The sequence below is a fragment of the Drosophila ananassae genome, chromosome XL (genome assembly GCF_017639315.1).
Source record: "Drosophila ananassae strain 14024-0371.13 chromosome XL, ASM1763931v2, whole genome shotgun sequence".
Classification (NCBI taxonomy): Eukaryota; Metazoa; Arthropoda; class Insecta; order Diptera; family Drosophilidae; genus Drosophila; species Drosophila ananassae.
The window spans coordinates 11,279,898-11,298,694 of NC_057931.1; the positions used below are offsets into that span (position 1 = coordinate 11,279,898).

The window sequence follows — 18,797 nt, forward strand, 5'->3', positions numbered from 1 at the left end:
TGTTTTTTTTTGGAAGGATACGGCTCGTTAGAACTTGGCTAGAAATTAGAGTCCTTTCGATAAATATATTTTTTATTTAAGAGCACATTTAGCACCTTTCTTGGGGGTGCAGGATACTATTTTCAAGGAAACTAATTTTTAGGATACAAGAAATAGTTCTATCTTGGAAAATAATTGGAAAAATTAGTTAACTTCCAAGCCACCTCTTAAAATCCTTCATATTATAATATAAGAAAATATATACTATTTTTGTAGATGGTGGTATGGCCCGCAGAATTCAGGAATATAACTGTTAAATGTCCTTTATCCTGTCAGTCTCCTGGGCATTGCAGTGTGTGCGTGTGTGTGTCTGGGCCTGGTGTGTGTCCTGTTTTTGCACATGTTGACACATTTGCACACACGTCGACGGCGAGTGACGTTGACTTCCTGACAGGACATGCAGGATATGCAGGATATCCCCCTTCCCCTTCCCCGTCCCCTTCCCCATCCCCTGTATGTCCTGTTTTTGCAACTGTTTCTGCCGATCGATCAGATCGCCAGCCGATAATAAAGTAGAAAAGGCGCGTGCGTGGCTTTCGACTTTCTCACTCTCTCTCACTTACACTTATTCTGTGTCTATAGCTCTGGCTCTCTCTAACAAGCGGGCAGAAGGATAATGACAGCAGGATAACAACAAAAGTGCGGGTCGAAAGGTGCATGGTGGACTCTCGAACACGACCTCGAATCCCGGCTATCCCGGCATTGGATTTTTCCAACTTTTGTCATTTTGTGTCCAAAAATAAGCGGGTGCATCGTCCTTTCGTCCTTTTTGCCGCTCGTTTCAATTTTCGCCACTCGAGAAACGTTTAAATCGCAATTAGAGTAGATATTGAAGTGTGCCCACACCCGCCTGGCCATCGCCCGCTTCTCATTTCATTTCCCCGATTTTTCACAATTTTCCCCACATTTTCCACAAGCCGAACAAAAGTGTGCCATTAAATGGTTTTTCAATCGATTTCAGATCGACAGATCCTTTAATTGTTACACATTCATAAACTACAAAGGGTCTTCTTCAATATCAAAACATTTCAATTATGATGTGGAAAGGGGTTTTTAAAACAAGATCAGATATTTTAACCTTTTAGAAAATAATTTTTAGTAGTTCTTGGTATTATTACTAGAAGTATTATTAGAAATGATCTGAAAATGTAGGATAATTATGCATATGATTATAATATATTTACCTTTATTTATACCATTATTTATAATGAAAACCTAACTAAATGTTTAAAAATACAAAATAAATCTATATCTGATCCTTTTTGTACTGTATGATACCTGGTACTACTTTCTTAAGACACTTTCCTGTTTATCCTAATCATAGGCATGTCTTCCTCTTTTATTGCTTTTTCTTGATTTTGAACTTGTATAAAATAATTTTTTATAAGCGAGTAGAGGAATAATGCTAAAAAATGAATCATAATGTGATACATGGTACTATTTTCACTAGAGACTTCTACTTATTTTCCATTTGCTGCAATTAAAGATTTTTATAGATTTTAGACTTCTTTAGATATTTTTTTTAGATGAAAACTCAGGTATAGTTTATAGTCAGGCTGTTTATTATCTTTTACTATATGATACCTGGTACTTCTTATGTAAAATGCTTCCTCATTTATGTTTAATTTTACTATTATAACTTTTATTTAATTTTTTTATAACAAAAATAAAGCTTAAGCACATTTGTTATAATGTACCTGGTACTGTTACACCTTAATTATATTCAACATTAAAGTTCTTTATTTATTTGAAACATTTTGATTAAGAAAACCAAGAAAAAGGTTAAGACTGAACTATACAGTAAATACTGTCTACCATGTATATACGTAGATGTATGATAACCGGTACTCCTACTGTTTTAAATTTATATTTTAAACATAGAACCTCTTCTAATAAAACTCTTATACTTTACAGAAATGATTTAACCATATCTACCATCAGTTATGCAACTCTGACTCTGAAAAAAAAAATAAAACCCAAGTACGATCATTATCCGAAAGTTATTACTCGTCAACGATCCATGACATTTTGCAGACAAAGATCCGAAAAAAGAGAGCACTTCCTGGGATTTGGGTCGGGTGAAGTATCCGTTTCACTTTCAATCAAAACGAAATTACAGAAATGCATGTTAAATGAGACGACAAGTTCAGAGCTGGACGGAGTCCGGTCATTAGATGGCTCAGGCCCTCCTAGACCCTGTGATAATAATAATAATGGGAATAATATGCTGCCCCTTGAGGAAAACTGAAGAAAGGCGACAATGCAACATCAGTGTTTAAGTTCCGGACGAGGGTATGACAGCAAGGACCTGTCTATCCATATTCGAATCCTTTTTTTGGCGGGGTTATCTGGAAAAATAGAAAACTGCTTGACCGCTCGAACCCGGAAGGACACAAACCTCTGCCTCTGCCGTTCTGCCATTCCGCCGTAATAATAATGTTTTTTACATTGTTCGGCCTGACAAGTCTCACAATGGTCAGTATCGAGCCGAAGGAACCAGGAACCAGGCCTTCCCAGCCCCTTTTTCACGCTCCGGTGATCAGCGCAGCTTGGAAGGAGAAGGAGTTACCAGAGTCTTCTGGTGCTCCTTTGGGAAAATATTCTGTCCATTCTGGCCCTACTTGTCTGTCTGTGAGAAGGAGAGTGTTAACCCATTCCCCCATAAGACATTCCTCTGGCATTTGCATACATATGTGGACTGGATGAGTCGGGGGTTGATGCCAAATGTTATGACAGCTCATTTAACGCGGATTAGGCCATCGATAGGTTGTCATCCGTCTGGTCAACTGCCCGTCTTGGCTAATTGCTCTTGACCAGACTGGTCTTTCTAAAAATCTACATATCTAATTGGACGCCTTGGGGAGAAGGATTTGTGGGAATAAGTGTCCTGGGTCTTCTCTTTTTTTGTCAAAACAGCGGGAGCGCAAGTTTTCATCTTTATTATAATAACTATCCCATAGCTATAGTTATAGGATAGAACCGGTTAGTAAGAAGGCTATTTGGTCCTAACCAAACTTCTTCTTCAAACTTAAAAATAGAATTACAAATTGTTAAAACACAAAGGACTAATTCTAATAATAACTATTACTATTAGTTATTTAATAACTATGACTATTTCTCATAATAATCTTATATATATTTGTCTCTCAGTTATCACTAGTTATTTCTTTTAAATTTCAAAAGATATAGGATTTAAAAATAATATTCTTCAAACTCTCTGTTTAAACCTCACAATATAAGCTGTACAAGTTCTAAAAAATACTTTAAAAAAAATAATAATAAAAATATTTCTAGCTATAATACTATACAAAATACTAATCCTTCTATATCTGTAATAATCATTTCATATCTGTATCTAATTCATTAACAAATGTACCTCATGGATCTGTAACATATCCTTGCATATCTGTTCTTTATAGATCATATTCCTATTATTAAAAAACACCATAAAAAATAATACTATGCACCCATTTATTTAAAAATAATATTAAAAATATTAAGAAAACCAATTTGAATATTATTTTTAAGCAATCTTCTTCCCAAGAAACCCCTGGGAAAATGTGTTATTAAAAGAAGCTTAGGAATCTTGAAGGTTTCTTAAAACGCGGTAATTATTTCCCTTCCCCTGCCCTTGCCGTTCAAATGGTAATTTTCCAACTCGAGTAGCTCTTCTTCGGAGGGGGGGGTTACCTGTAATTTTTTCCAGGTAACTAGTTTCTAACAAAATAACCAAAAATAAGTGAAGAATATTTGATGTTTACCCACTGGAATCAAGTGCATTTGAAGCGTGAATGTCTGCGGGTCTGGGATCGGGATCGGGATCGGGGTCTGGGTGGCAATTTTTGTGGTCTAAGCCCCCTGCCCTTCGGCCCTCATTACTTGGACTTGGTCTGGGACTGGAGACCCCTTTCCCCTTTCCACCTTACTGGCCGAGCATTAAAACGCTCATTAAGCCTCGAAAGAAAATAAAACACTTGGTCTTGGGCCTGGGCCTGGGACTGGGCTCTCCACTTTCGTGTCAAGGAATCCCTTTTCGGACACGCTCCAGCGATCCTCGCGAGGTGTTTTGCATAAACTGCCGGCCACTGCGGTGCTCTCCTTGTGGTTTCCATCCAAACTATCCCAGCCGAGCCAGAAGAAACATAAAAACGCGCAACTCCTCTTGCTTAATTTTGCATAAAAATGATTTATTCCACGACAAAAAAATATTCTTAAGGCTAGTAAAAAAAATGCAAAAAAAAATAGTAATAGTCCAGAAGGATCAGCTGTGATCTGCCAGCGAAAAGCTGAGCCTTCTCTTGGTGGCATCCCTAGCCGGGTGGGAGGGCAGCCACATGCCCTCCAAGTGGCAGGCTGCTTCCAACTCCTCGCCACCCAGTCCGGCCTGCTCCTCCTCCTCCAGGTCGGTGGTGGAGTTGTGCCCGCTGTCCGGGCTGATGTGGCGCCTCTTGGTCCCAGGACCTCCTCCCCCTCCCGACTTGGCGGCGGCCAGGAGCTTCTGGGCCGACTGCCGGACGCTGGAGGAGATCTTGGTGGTGATCTTCCGCTTGCGCCGCACCACCCGCTGCCTCCGCAGCACCTGCAGGGAGTGCCGCTTGCGGCTCTGGCCGGGATTGCGTGCGGGGGAGCACACCTCCCGTTCCTCGAACCTCGTCAGGGAGGCCTCCCGCTGCGAGGGCGACTTCCAGTACTCCCGCAGGTCGCTGGCGGGGTCGAAGGCGGGGCGGTAGGTGGGCGAGTGGGTGGCGGCGGAGGAGGTGGTGCCCCTCAGGTGGTGCAGGGGGTGTCGGTGCCTGTGCTGCCTGGGCGGTCGGATGTTGGTGGTCTTCCGGTTGCTCTCCAGGATGGCGTCGATCATCCTCTCCAGGGTCACGTCTCCCATCTGGCTGGAGGACAGGGTCTGGTTGGTCCTGGGCTGGCTGGGGGCGGGGAGGGGCTTCTGCTCCAGGTAGCGCGGCTTCTCGAAGTAGCTGTCCGGGATTCCCACTCCGCGCAGGGCGATCAGAGGCCCCGGGATGACGGAGCTCGGGGAGTACTCCGCCTCGAAGGTGGGCAGCGTGCAGGCGTACTTGGGCGCTCCTTGGGTTGCAGATGCTGCTCCTAGCTCCACCTGAGGCGTGGGAGTGGCCAGGATGTTGCTGAGGTCCTTGAGCAGCGGAGTCCGCGGCAGCAGCGAGCTGGCCGGCAGCGGAGTGGAGGTCATCTGGTTCTCCTTGCCCTGGCCCGGCACTATGGCGCTCAAGGACTTCCTCTTCAGCTTGCCCCGGAGGGCGTGGAACTCGCTGTAGCTGGTAACTCCCTTGGACTCAGTGGCCCCGGCCAGGAGCAGCTCATCCCTGGCCAAGTAGGAAGGTCTCGGCTGGTTGACGGCCCACTTGAGCATCTTTTCTCGGTTGGAGCTCCTTTTTGTTAAATTTTTTTTGGAGTAGTGGGTGCTGGAAAGGAAGAGAAGAGAGGAGGCGGGGTTAGAGTGGGTTCGATTCTGGTTCTGTCTGCGAATTCCTGACTTTTTGGCTTTTAAGCGAAAAACAATAAAAACAAAAATGTTCCAACAAAGTTGCCGGGTGAGTTTTCGGCAAAATTGGCGCGCTTTTTCCGCGACGTACTCTGATATATATATATATATATATATATAGATATATATGTATATATATTCGGATATCCAACTATATACATATGTATGTGCATATATTTATTGATCAGCCAAGCAGCAAAAGTGAAATCTCAAAGGAGGAGAGGGAGACTGCCAACCACTTCTTCACGAGCAATTAATTTCTGGACTCTGGCCAGTTTCGATTTAATTGAACTTTCAACTCGACATGACCAATTATTTTGTGTTTTGTATTTTTTCAAAAATCATAATTGCCAAAAAATTATGGTTTTGTATTCCATCACTTGAACATTTACCTTTTCAATAGGTTTCAATATTTCTTTGATTTCTCTTCTCACTGATTTTGTTGCTCAACCGAAAAAAAAAAGAATAGTTTACGGATATTTTGGAACTACGGATATTCTCGCCCGTTGCACGTTTCTCTGGAGGATGTATCCGTTCTCCTTGAGGTTGAAACGCCGAATGATTCTCCTTTCAACCCGCCGGCCTCAGCTAGCCAAGTTGAGAACGAGGAGAGCGAGAGGCGCCGGGGAGCGACAAGAGAGAGAGCCAAGCGAGAGAGAGAGAGGGTAAACGTGTTGCGCCTGCGCAGAGTCTTTCAACCACCACCGACGCAGTTGAAAGTGGAAAGTTGAAAAGGTTTCTTCAATCAGTTTTAAGGAAAGTGGGTGGAGGAGACAAGAGGTTAGGGTTTTTGGGGGTTTTGGGTGTAAATTAGTTTGATATTTATGGATGTTCTTTTAAATACTATATTTTAATAAGTTTTAGGGACTAACTAGTCGTTTGTAATAGGTTTTGTTTAATTTGTTGTTTTAAAAAATATAATATTGTATTGTTTACTAAAGGCATTAAATTCAAAACTATTCCAAGACCTCTAGAACCTAATCCTTATAGATTAACCCCAAAACTTTCTTCTATAAATACGTAACTAATTTCTTATCAATTAATAACTAATAATCCAACTTCTGTAGGCTTTTTCCCTTTGATCTACATAGTATATGATATACAGTATGTGATCTATATATTATCTCCATTTTTACGATCATTTTGATAGGCATTATGGCCATTAACTGATCGAATTTACGATCCTGCCAACAGCTGTGCGAATCTAGGATGGTCGTGAGATTTTCGATGGCCCATTCCCCAGTTGGCCAAGATCCTGCCAGAGCCAGGGAGCGAGAGAGAGAAGGGTGGCATACGACAAACAGAGACAAAGGATAGCTGGCCAGCTGTTCTTATTCGCTTCTTACGCCACAAAACATAATTTTCAATTACCTTTCTCGCAGCGTGTGGCTCATTTCACCTTCGTTTTGCTCCCAGTGTACCCTGGAATTTTTTTGCGGGAAAATTACCTGAAGGGTAGTGTGGCACTCGATTAAATTTAATTTTTATATATATTGTTTTAAAATTTATTTAATAAAAGGAAAGAGAATAATTTTGATGATAAATGTATTGATTTTGAAATTTTCTTAAATCTTTGTCTAAACTTTGTTTTTAAAATTATTAATATTTTCTATTTTTTTATTATCTTAATTTGATGTAATATTTACTTATGTTTTTGGCAAAAATATTAATTAAATAGGGATACTTGAAAGTATTTCCTCCAAAAAACATAAAATAAAAGATAAGGCAGTGAAGTTTTTATTATTTTTTTTTATTTTGAATGAAATAGTTTTTAGTTATTTCAGTTCATAAGACACAGTCTTTTTTCTTATTTTTATGAAATGTTTTAAATATTCTTCTAAAAAAACAGGGTATTAAAAATGTTTCAATATTTTCATATCCCCCCATTCCTTTACTTTTTTCCAGATCCTTCGTCCTTGGCCTTTCTCTCATTTTTTCGCCAAGAAAAGGACAACACAAACACTGTGGCCAGGACCGGAGCCTGGGCATTGTGTCCTTTGCTGTTTTTGTAATTTCTGGCCATTGTTTATGGGACAGGCAGAGGAGCGCCGCTGCCTGGAGGAATATCTTGTGGAAAATTGTGCAATTGTTTCGCAATTTATTGGTTAAAGGCTTCCTCTTCCCATATCCTGTTCTTCCATATCACTCTCTCTCTTTCAAACTTTCTCCTCACCTTTCTCTGATCGTGCAAATTTATGATATTTTCGCAGCCGTCCTTAGAACATCTGGCAAATCTTTATTATTTGTTTTCCTTTTTCTTGCCTAATTTATTTGGCACTTTTTGTGCAAAAAAAAAGGATATATATGGAGCAGTTTGAAATTTATGAATCGGAAGTTAATGGCAGCAGGTCCTTTTGATTTTTGCAAGGACATCCCATTGAGAAATCAAAACACTTCCGGGCCACCGACTTGGTTTTTATTTATTCCTGGCACTTGTTGGCATTTTTGGACAGTTTTATTTTTAGGTTTTCAAGTGATACAAGTTCATTAGACCACCCCCAGAGGATCTTGGATCCCATGGGAACTCTCATAAAATTTAAGAACTAATGGCTTTCAATAAGATGGGAAATATAGGGTTCCAGAAAATGTTAAGTCATTGAGGGACTTTGTTTAGACATTGATGTGTTTATTAATTTATATATTAGTATATTTATTATATATACACATATAGATTTGTGTTATTAATTATAAATTTTATAATATAGTTTATAAAATATTTTTTATAATTTTTAAAAAGCTTATATCCTCTTACAAAAAGAATCCATTGTAAGTTGGATTGGAAAATTGGCTTCTAAAAATAACTTTAAAAACTTGTAATATTTTATTTAATGATATATTTTAGTATAATATTTTTTGAAGGTTTTCCTAGATCCTCTAGAACCTAATCTTGAGTTTTCTCATAAATTCCCATACACTTCATAAGACACTTTTCCCACAACCTTTGATGGAAAAATAAATCTCAAACCTTCGTTACGCCAAATTGACATTCGAGAGGCTTTTCGCCCCGGCACCCAAGAATCCAACTAATTTGTTTTTCCCATTTTCCATTCAGGAAAAAGTGTGTGGAGGAAAATTAGGAATAAAAATGGAAATTACATTGGGAAAGTGATCCTCAGCTGCTGCTGGCCAGCTCAGAAGAGGGGGCTGGGCTGGCGAAGTGACCAAAAGTGAACAATAAATCTCTGGAAAAAAAATCAAGGCAAATTGAAATAAATCAATAATATTGGGGGAAGCAGAGGCAGGGCACCTTCAAAGGATATATGTCCAAGGACACGTAACAGCTGCTTCCACATTTTCTTCGCAATAATCCGTGCCAGTCCTTCTTTCTTCCTATTTTTTTTTTTTTTGAATCGAAGCCAATTTTACGGATTGGTCATTGAAGGAGGGGGAGATCCTTTTTCCTAGGATGGGACGAGACGAGACGAGAGAGGGTGACAAGGAAGATAAATTAGGGCAGGGATCCTGCTTACAGGACTCTCGGCTCTGGCTTCTTGGGCTTAGTCCCGATCCGCTAATAAATTGCCCAACAATTGTGCAATTTTTCAAACAAAATGAGAATTGCGAGGCGATATTCACGCTTCGATTTGCTACCGTTTCTCTCCAAGTCTCTGTCTCTGTCCCTGTCCCTTTCTCTAATTCTCTAATCAATGTGATATATTTCTACAGAGAAAAAAATTTAACAAAAATTTAAGAGGAAAATTTGAGTAGAAAATATAACATTTTGTGGAATATACTTTTCTACAAGTCTGTTTTTGATTATTTTAAAGGCTCTTTTGACATTAATTTTTAGCTATTATTTAAAGATTATTTTTTATATTATTACTTGTTATCCTAAATGTTATCCTTTTTTATCTAAATTTTCCATTAAAAAACCTCCTATTTTCTTGTTTGATTTGAACTTTAAATTTTAAGAAATCTACTTAAGAAAAATAATTAAATTGCAATTATTTCTTACTTTAAAAAAATAAAAATAAAGAAACCAAATAAAAATAATAAACCTTAAAATATTTATATACATTTTAAAATACTAAAAACACGACCTTTTATATCCTTTTCTAACACTTTTAATAATTTTTTGTTTCCCGTGCAGAATCATTGATATTTTATCCCCCCTTTCCTGGCAAAGGACGAGCCTTTCGATTCGTTATCCTTCAGCCTTGAGGAGAACAAACGTGCGGCGGCAAGGACATCTAGAATCTAGATAAAGTGAAAAGTAGGTACACGGGGGAAAGGACATAGCGGGATCGGCGAAAGGTAATCTTAAATCACAACTGATAGCGCCAGGAAATGCAGAAGGAGAAGGAGTCGAGAGGGACTCCATATATCCGCAGGACCCACACACGATCCTTGGACTGGACAGCTGTTCGGGGATTAGCACACTCTCTCTTTCTCGCTTTCTTTCTCCGATTCGCCGACTTTCTCCCTCACATGTCCCGGCCTCTGGCTTCGGGGCTTCGGGGCGCGCAAAATTATTAAAAACCTGGCCCTGAATTATGGCCCATAATTTAGAATTTCAACGAGGATCGAGGATTGAGGATCGAGGAGGCTCTCCTATTTATATTTGCTCAGGATTTCCCTCTGGCTCCTCTCCTGCAAAAGGACTTCTTATCAAAGCAGCCAGGACTGACAGGATCAGGGGCACAAATAGTCGGAGGGACAACCGGAAAAAAGCAAAAATTTTTTAAGGAAGCCCAGTTGCAGTTGCCAGGATCCGTTGATTTTTTTGTTTGATTGATTTGTGAAAATGGAATTGAAGAAAAAAAAACTATGTATCTCAAGGACCTGGGGCGCAAGGATTCGGTTTATTTGTCCAGGATGCAGTTGAGTTTTGGGAGAAGGAAAAAAATGAAGTCCCAGATCAAAAGGTCCTGCACGACATGGCGAATAATTGGATGGGTCTGAGGGATAGATTTTTTGGAAAAAGGGGTTTTTGATTTAAGGTTAAGGATATAGGTTTTTTTTAAAAATAGAATAGAAAAATAGAATAAATTAATAAATTTAATAATAAATAAGAATATTTTTAGATTCTCAATTTATATTTTAAAAAGCTTTTAAAACTAGAATTTGAAACAGAATTATTAAGTAAAAATTTTAAGTAGAGTATTATGGATAAAATTATTAAAAAACTTATCAAAATTCACAAAAAAATGCTTTTAAAGGCAACAGGCCCCTGATAACCCTCTTTAATAAATGAAATATAATTCCCCTGAAATCTTGAAAGAAAACTCCCCGAAGACCCATTTGGATAATGTATGCTGATCGTAAGCGGAGCATTTGTCACTTTTGTGAATTATTCCGGGGAATATCCTGGAACTTGACAAATGCCAAGTGAACTGAAACAGTGACAGAAGATGGAATTTAATTTCAATATCAAAATCGGATCGCTTCGGAGGGCGGGTTGGAGGACTAAGGGAATGTCCTGTTTTCACACTAGAATTCCTTTAGACTCTCTCCCTAAGTCGCCGTCTCTCTCTGTCAACTTCTCACCTTCAATATTGAAAGGTGTTTTGGTGGAAATGGTGGTGGTGGTGGTAGTGGTGGTTCTCTGTAGATTCTCTGGAGAATCTCTGGCGAGGTGAGCACGCAACCTTCCGTGCCAGGGGAGAATCAGTCACTCCTCGTCTCTGAAAACGACAAGACGTGTTCGAAACCTCTCCTTCAACTTCGAAACGCGCTTGCTAAAAATTTTTAAACAAAAATTATTTCTAATTTGATTTAGTATTTGTACGTTCTTTTTTTTTAAAGTGAACCAGAGAACCCGAAAAAATATTAAAACTGTGCCAACCCAAAAAACCAAAATTATAAATACAATTAAAAGGTAAAGATTGAGAATAAAGATAAAAACTAAAGTGAAGTGAATGAATTAAACCAAAAAACTGGACTATTGCATGTCTATTAAAAATGCATTAAAAGCAAAAGTGGCTGGACCTTAATTAATATTAAAATATGAAACAGAAATATGAGAAACAGAACACACACCCCTTATAAAAATCGCATTAAATTGCATAAATTGTACGCGTGCGATTTTTTGGGTTATTTTTTTTCGTTTTTTTATTGCCAGGCCAGGCTGGTATGGTTTTCTGTTTTTTTATGGTTTATGGGTTTTATTTCGAATGAGGTCTCAAGTGCTCTTGAGACTAAAACGAGAGCAGCGGCTGCAAAATGCGCAAAAATGTTAGCACGCATCAGAAAAAGTTCCTTTTTCTTTTTTTAATAAAACTAAAAACTTCTGCCCTTCACCTCCTCTTCGGCGATCCCACTCTGTGGACTCAAGTGGCCGGAGATCGACACAACTGGAGGACGGGAGGGTGAGGTTCAGTAATCAGGAGCAGGAGCAGGAGGAGCAGGCAGCAGGATAGGGAAACAGGAGCAGGAGGTGGTCTAGGAAGGGAGTGTGGCAGCACCACCATTGCTATTCACTTTACACAGAAAGAAAAATAGGTCTACTAGCAGGTTGGCTAGTTCAAAAATTTTATAAAATATATATAGTATCAGTTATTTTATTTAAAAATTTAAAACCCACAAATTCTAACTAAACATTACAACTTTTATTTTAAAAAATGGAATATATAAGATATATTTTCTATAAGATATATATTTATGGACTTACTTTACAGGGTTTTTTGTTTTGGGAAGATCTAGGATGATATAAATGTATATAATATTAAAACGAAAACAATGTTTTATGATTCAAAAACTATTTTAAACTATTTAACATTTTTGTGAGCAAAAAAATTCAACTATATTGCCTACTTTTTTGCGCAAGAATATTTGATTATTTTAAAATTGCTTTTCTATTCTTTGTTTTTTTCTATTAAAAGTACATTTCTTTTATATGAAACAAAACTTTAATAAAGTATAAAGGTTGAATTAAAATATAGTACTACGTTTTCTATAAAAGATGAAAAAAATAAAGTAAAATTTGGAATTTTGAAATTGTTACTAAGAAGTTAAGCATATAAAATTTTAATCCGAGTTAAGTTTTTGTTCCCAAGAATGCCAAACCCTTCATACTACCTTAGAGAACCTTTTCTCTCAGTGTAGTCGCACCACCCGAGAGAACACGAGACCAAGAAGGTTTCGGGCGAAATCCGCAGCTGGAGGGCCAGTGCAGAAATTCGCGAATCAGAGAAGCTTTAGCGGGCTTTTCCTTTGTTTGGATGGAGGCTTTGTGCCTGTTCAATTGTTCGCAAGGATACGGGGAACCAGAATCACAACCAGAACCAGAACCAGAAACAGAAACCAGCACCAGCCAGTCCTTGCTCCTTCAGTCCTTGCCGAAAGCCCAAGACGAAACCCGTTCTGTTCCTTCTTTTTGTCCTCGCTCTCTGCCAAAGTTTCCTATCTATTTTTTTTGCAAATACAAAAAAAAGCTAAATAGCCTGATCCTTCATCCTTTATCTAATTATTTATTTTTTGTTGCTACTTTCAGATATATCTGGAAACTCACACGGCAGCTGGCAAGATGCTCAAGTGGGCTGTCAACCAGCCGCGAAACTCGTACTTGGCCAAGGAGCTGGCCCTGGGAATGGAAACTGGATTGGCGGAGCCGAAGGGATCCAGCTACAGCGAGTTCCACGCCCTCCGGGGCAAGCTGAAGAGGAAGTCCTTGAGCGCCATAGTGCCGGGCCAGGGCAAGGAGAACCAGATGACCTCCACTCCGCTGCCGGCCAGCTCGCTGCTGCCGCGGACTCCGCTGCTCAAGGACCTCAGCAACATCCTGGCCACTCCCACGCCTCAGGTGGAGCTAGGAGCAGCATCTGCAACCCAAGGAGCGCCCAAGTACGCCTGCACGCTGCCCACCTTCGAGGCGGAGTACTCCCCGAGCTCCGTCATCCCGGGGCCTCTGATCGCCCTGCGCGGAGTGGGAATCCCGGACAGCTACTTCGAGAAGCCGCGCTACCTGGAGCAGAAGCCCCTCCCCGCCCCCAGCCAGCCCAGGACCAACCAGACCATGTCCTCCAGCCAGATGGGAGACGTGACCCTGGAGAGGATGATCGACGCCATCCTGGAGAGCAACCGGAAGACCACCAACATCCGACCGTCCAGGCAGCACAGGCACCGACACCCCCTGCACCACCTGAGGGGCACCACCTCCTCCGCCGCCACCCACTCGCCCACCTACCGCCCCGCCTTCGACCCCGCCAGCGACTTGCGGGAGTACTGGAAGTCGCCCTCGCAGCGGGAGGCCTCCCTGACGAGGTTCGAGGAGCGGGAGGTGTGCTCCCCCGCCCGCAATCCCGGCCAGAGCCGCAAGCGGCACTCCCTGCAGGTGCTGCGGAGGCAGCGGGTGGTGCGGCGCAAGCGGAAGATCACCACCAAGATCTCCTCCAGCGTCCGGCAGTCGGCACAGAAGCTTCTGGCCGCCGCCAAGTCGGGAGGGGGAGGAGGTCCTTCTGCCAAGAGGCGCCACATCAGTCCGGACAGCGGGCACAACTCCACCAGCGACTTCGAGGAGTTGGACGCGGAGGAGGATCTGAGTCCTTTCGGCCACTTCTCCGCCGAGGCCACCACAAAGCGGCGCCTCAGTTTCTCCTTCTCCGAGGACGTCTTCGTGGAGAAGTGAGAAGTCCTTCCTTTATGTTTACATTTTTTTTTGGAAAAATCTGTTTGGTTGTAAATTTTTAGAGTATCCTTTTTTTTCCGAGTGGCTCAAAGCGCAACTATCCTTGCCTTCAAATGAAATCTAAATGTTAAAACCCATCCTATAACAAGCTAAGAACATATTTTTTTTTTCGATAAATAAAGAATGAATTTTTAAAATAAATATAAAAGGAGTAATTATTTTTATTATTGCCTTTCAGTTTTTATTTATTTTTATTTCTGGAAAGGAATTATTCTATAATAGAAATTATAGAATCTATAAATTTTAATAAGGACCTGCCTATAGTTTTCCACAGGACTTGCATAGGAATATATAATTTTCAATTCAGTTTCTTACTATTTTGATTTTAAGGATTAGGAAATTGAGTTTATTGAATTGAGCTCCTAAACCTAATCTTAAAAATCTTAAAAATAAATTCAAAAATTAATGAAGAAAATAGGCTGTGATTTTCGTGCCTCAAAAATGAAATAATTATGAATTACCAATTACAATGCATTAATTTTCCAAAATTTTAAATTTAAAAACTAAAATTAATAGCCAGGAAGACTTCAATGAGATCTTGATTGCTTATAGCCTTGAGAATAAAATATAAGACTTTATTTTGTGGGTTAATTTTCATAAAAATGTTAATTGAATACTATATTTTGAATTAAAAATGTTACAATAATTAAAAAACAATTTGTTGTTGGCCTGAAACTATATAATTTTATTTTCTGTAAGTATAACAACATATATGTGTGATATTCTTAAGCATCTTGAGTTTTCGTTCAGGCGTTTTCTCATTTTCATTTTAACAATCTGGGCATCACCTCATCGGTTGCCGACTTGCCATAGCAGTCCCCTAAAAAATAAATTAAAAAATGATTAAATATTAACTATAAAATATTAAAAAATGAGCCACTAACCGGTGGTTTGTTGTTCTTCAAAAAAAGATGATGCCCAATCCGGACCATCTCCGGTTTGGTTAAAAAGTTGCGTCGCTAAGTTGCGAATCGCGATCCTTGGGCGGATCGTACGGCGGGAAAGCCTGCCTGTGTCCTGGGCGTCTGGGACGCGGACTCAACTCCAATGATGAGTTGCTGATCAGTGCCCGGTTGATGCCGAGGCGCCGGTTCTCCTCGAGCCGGGCCTTGGCCATCTCCAGCTGGCGGATCCTCATCTTGTCGGCCTGGATCTGTCGCAGTCGGCTGAGGAACGCCTCCGGCGGAGCCGTGTCCACCTTCTTTACCACATACTCGTACTTGTTATGAAAGTTGGCGTAGCGTCTCTCCTTGCGCGGCTTCTTCGCCGGCTTCGCTGGCTTCGCTGGCTCCTCCGGCTCCGGTTCTGTTTCCGGTTCTGGCTCCGGATCGGTGCGGAGCAAGTCATCATCCTCATCCCCAGCATCGGGTGGCTGGTCGGTATCGGTCGGATTGTCCATGAAGGATGATTGATCGAAGCGCGGTGTCTCCAAAATGGACTCGTTGTAGCGCAGTCGGCGCCACATCAGCACCAAGATGAACTCCTCGTGGAACTGGTGGACGAGGGAGCGGATCTCCGCCAGCAACTGCCCAGCAGTGTGTGCTCTGTTATCAACGTTTGAATGCGTGGTGTCGGGGGGCGTGACTTCTGGTTCGGACTGGACTGCCACATTGATGGCCAAGTAAGGACGATGGATGATGACCCGGTCCACGATGATGGCATCGGGCTGGCAACGAATCTTGCCGACGTGGGGCAGCTCGCGGCGGAGCAGGCGGCGAAGCTCCAGGACGAGGGCGCCTGGTTGGTAGGATGGATCGTCATCAAAGTCGTAGTCGATGTTGCCACATTCCGACACTTCCATGTCGAGCAGGAGGTCTGGCACCTCTGACTGATTCGTTTCATCCTGGATGGACTGCGACTCTGCGTCCTTGCAGTCTTCATCTTTGGAGTTTTCCTCCTTAGAGCCTTCCTCCTTGGTCTCTTCAGCCTTGGAATCTTCCTCCTGGGACTCTTCATCCTTGGCCTCATCCTGCTTGGCCTCTTCTTCCTTGGACTCTTCATCCTTGCCCTCATCGTCCTTGTTCTCATCATCCTTGTTCTCATCATCCTCACTGGCAACTGGCTTCACTTTATTAATGTCCTGCTCAATGTCCAGATTCTCCTTCTCCTCTGCGTTCAGTGGTACTATGTCTTCGTGTTCTGAATGTGGCGGTGTGGAATTCCCTTCTCCTTCCATCTCCTGGAGTTCTACTTTCTGCTCTACTCCGTCCGCCCCTACATCTTCATCTGGCTCCTGCACATCCTCTTCCTTCTTTGGCTGCCCTGTCTCGGCCTGCCCGATGATTTCTAGCTTGCAGCAATAACGTAAATCGACAAGGATCACTTGGGGAGCCTCGTCTCCTGCCTCCTGGTTGGCTTCTGCGCCACCACCTTCCAGTTGAGTGATCGAACGAGCACTAGCACCTAGCATCTCCGGCTTGACATCTAGAACATCTTGATTGGCGAGGCCATCGCCCTTCGCCTGAGCATCTTCGCTAATATCCAGCAGTTCCTGCTTCGCTTCTAGCTCCTGCTTCTCATCTAGCCCTTGCTTAGCTTCTATTCCTTGCCTGGCTTCCAGTTCCTGTCCCTGCTTTGCTACGAGTTGAGCTTCCGCATCCTGGAGAGATTCGAGTTGCGGTGTCTCCTCATTATTCGCCACCAACTCGGCGGTCTTCGGCATCACAGTCTTGAGTCGCAGCAACTGTCGGCAATAATCGTACTTCACAACCCGATAGATGGAATCCGCCTCATTCGTATCCGGCGGCGGTGAGTCGAGGAGCGATATGCGTACCATTGTTCCCGGCGGCAGGCATTCCTTGGCCACGTCCATGGCGCTGGTATTCGGCTCGGGAATGATAATCTGGGGTTGGTGTAGATCGAAAAGTAGAACCCTATCCATGTTTGTGAGTGGGAGTAAGGGGAGTGCTAGTAAAACCCTGACCGTATAAAAATAACATAATGAGAATGGGCCGGGGGCACATACCCTAGGTGCCCCGAATCGGCTCGGAAGTTCGATCCACAGCCTACTTGTGACACATTTTTACAAAAAATCTTGCACAGTCTTACATTTAATTTTATTGTTAAAATTTTACAATTAGCGCTTAATTTTAAATGGTTTTTGTTCCTAGTTTGTTGCTTTACTTTATTGGCCTTTGGGAGAAAGTTCTTGAAGAGGATTTTTCCTAGTTTTTCAGGAAATAGAAGACTTTTTGTGGTTTTAGGGTATTCTTTAGTGGGTTTAATGGTTAAATAGCTAAGAAATTAGCTTATTTGCAATTTTTTATTTAAATTAAAGTCAGGATTCATCTAGAAAACCTATAACTTTTTAACTATAATCAAGACTATGGACTTGATTTTCTTTTTAAGATACAAGTCCTGCCCCTTCGAGAAAACCAATAAATTGCAAGAATATTTTTGTGTTAAGTATCTCTGAATAATAATCAAGTTCTTGTTTAATTTTGGTTTTAATAATTTTTATAAATATTATAGCCAACACTTAGTATTTTTAATATTAACTACCAACTTCATTATAAACTTTTTTTAAAGAAAGGAAGTACAAATAATGGGCTCAAAAATAAAATACATAGAATTTTTAGAGATATTAATGTATTTTCTTAATTTTAAAATATATTTTAGCCTAAGCTTATATTTAAAAGAATTTTTATAAATATATAAAAACAATATTTAGGGCTTAAATATTTTATTAAAGTTTATTATTTTTTTAAAAACAAAAACACAGGCCTTTAATTAAAAGTACTTTCTTCCCCAAAGTCTGTTCTTTCGAAGGTCTCTAAAAAATAACCTCTAACCTTGTTAAACATTTTAAATTAAAACTATTAATTAAGAACAAAGACAAGGATAAGGTTACCGTTTCCAAGGATTACTCAGCATTTAATAGAAGAAAACTACTTCCTTGTTCCGCCCATGAACTCCATCATCATGACTTTGAAATCGAAAATTTCTCAACTTGGAATAAAAAATAGGGTAAAAAAAACAGAAAAAAGAAATACAAAAATATATACAAAAAGTAGCGGGGGAGAAGGTGGTTTCTTTTTTACTCAAGACCCTAGTAAAAATGTTGCGGCATATCCTGTGTGTGTGAGTCCAGTGCTGGTCCTTTACACGGCACTTATCACGCACCTGTGCGCCACCAAATGGAACCACCAACGACCCACGACCAGCAGGACCAAAAGGACCAAGGACATGGGCTACAAAACGTTTCGACATTTGCATAAATTTGCATAGAATCGTATTCGTATCGACAAAAATTATATGGCCATGGGTTTTGTATTTTTGTGTTGAATTCTTTTTTGGTGTTTCCCGGCCAGGATTCGTGGTCCTTGTTAGCTATACACCGGCTTAGTAAGGACCAAAGGACCAACCAGCCATAACAGCACTTGAAGAAAGTAAGTGTTCTTTCTTATATATTTTTTTGTATTTTTTTCCAAGTCCATTTTCTAAGTTCTGAAGTGAAATTTTTTGTTACGAAAGTAGGCCTTGGACAATATTTGTTCTTTATTGGAGAATTGTGTCTGGAAATGGAGTCAGTTCAAATCCAAGTGTCGTACTGTTTAGACCTCGTCCCAAATTATATTTTATTTTAAAATGTTTGTGAAAAAGTAACAAAATTTTGTA

At 40.8% G+C, this 18,797-nt stretch overlaps 3 protein-coding genes across 3 annotated transcripts; 1 reads left to right on the forward strand and 2 right to left on the reverse strand.

Moving 5' to 3' along the window:
- Positions 1-4,209: 4,209 nt before the first annotated feature.
- LOC6504587 lies at positions 4,210-6,136 on the reverse strand. The gene is made up of 2 exons (XM_001966538.3): positions 5,947-6,136; positions 4,210-5,474 (listed from the first exon to the last, which is right to left on the reverse strand). The coding sequence occupies exon 2, from the start codon at positions 5,420-5,422 to the stop codon at positions 4,301-4,303; it is 1,122 nt and encodes a 373-aa protein (XP_001966574.1). The 5' UTR covers positions 5,423-5,474; positions 5,947-6,136; the 3' UTR covers positions 4,210-4,300.
- A 5,022-nt stretch (positions 6,137-11,158) lies between these two features.
- On the forward strand, positions 11,159-14,816 carry LOC6504910. Its single transcript, XM_001966539.3, has 2 exons — positions 11,159-11,372; positions 12,987-14,816. The coding sequence occupies exon 2, from the start codon at positions 13,020-13,022 to the stop codon at positions 14,118-14,120; it is 1,101 nt and encodes a 366-aa protein (XP_001966575.1). The 5' UTR covers positions 11,159-11,372; positions 12,987-13,019; the 3' UTR covers positions 14,121-14,816.
- Positions 14,817-14,844: 28 nt separating this feature from the next.
- Positions 14,845-17,129, reverse strand: LOC6504586 (eukaryotic translation initiation factor 5B). The gene is made up of 2 exons (XM_001966540.4): positions 15,065-17,129; positions 14,845-15,000 (listed from the first exon to the last, which is right to left on the reverse strand). The coding sequence occupies exon 1, from the start codon at positions 17,059-17,061 to the stop codon at positions 15,124-15,126; it is 1,938 nt and encodes a 645-aa protein (XP_001966576.1). The 5' UTR covers positions 17,062-17,129; the 3' UTR covers positions 14,845-15,000; positions 15,065-15,123.
- Positions 17,130-18,797: the final 1,668 nt, after the last annotated feature.

What these genes read in the sequence shown, in the direction of transcription:
- LOC6504586 (XM_001966540.4), bottom strand. Translation starts at nt 17,061, where the DNA reads ATGGATAGGGTTCTACTTTTCGATCTACACCAACCCCAGATTATCATT.
- LOC6504910 (XM_001966539.3), top strand. Translation starts at nt 13,020, where the DNA reads ATGCTCAAGTGGGCTGTCAACCAGCCGCGAAACTCGTACTTGGCCAAG.
- LOC6504587 (XM_001966538.3), bottom strand. Translation starts at nt 5,422, where the DNA reads ATGCTCAAGTGGGCCGTCAACCAGCCGAGACCTTCCTACTTGGCCAGG.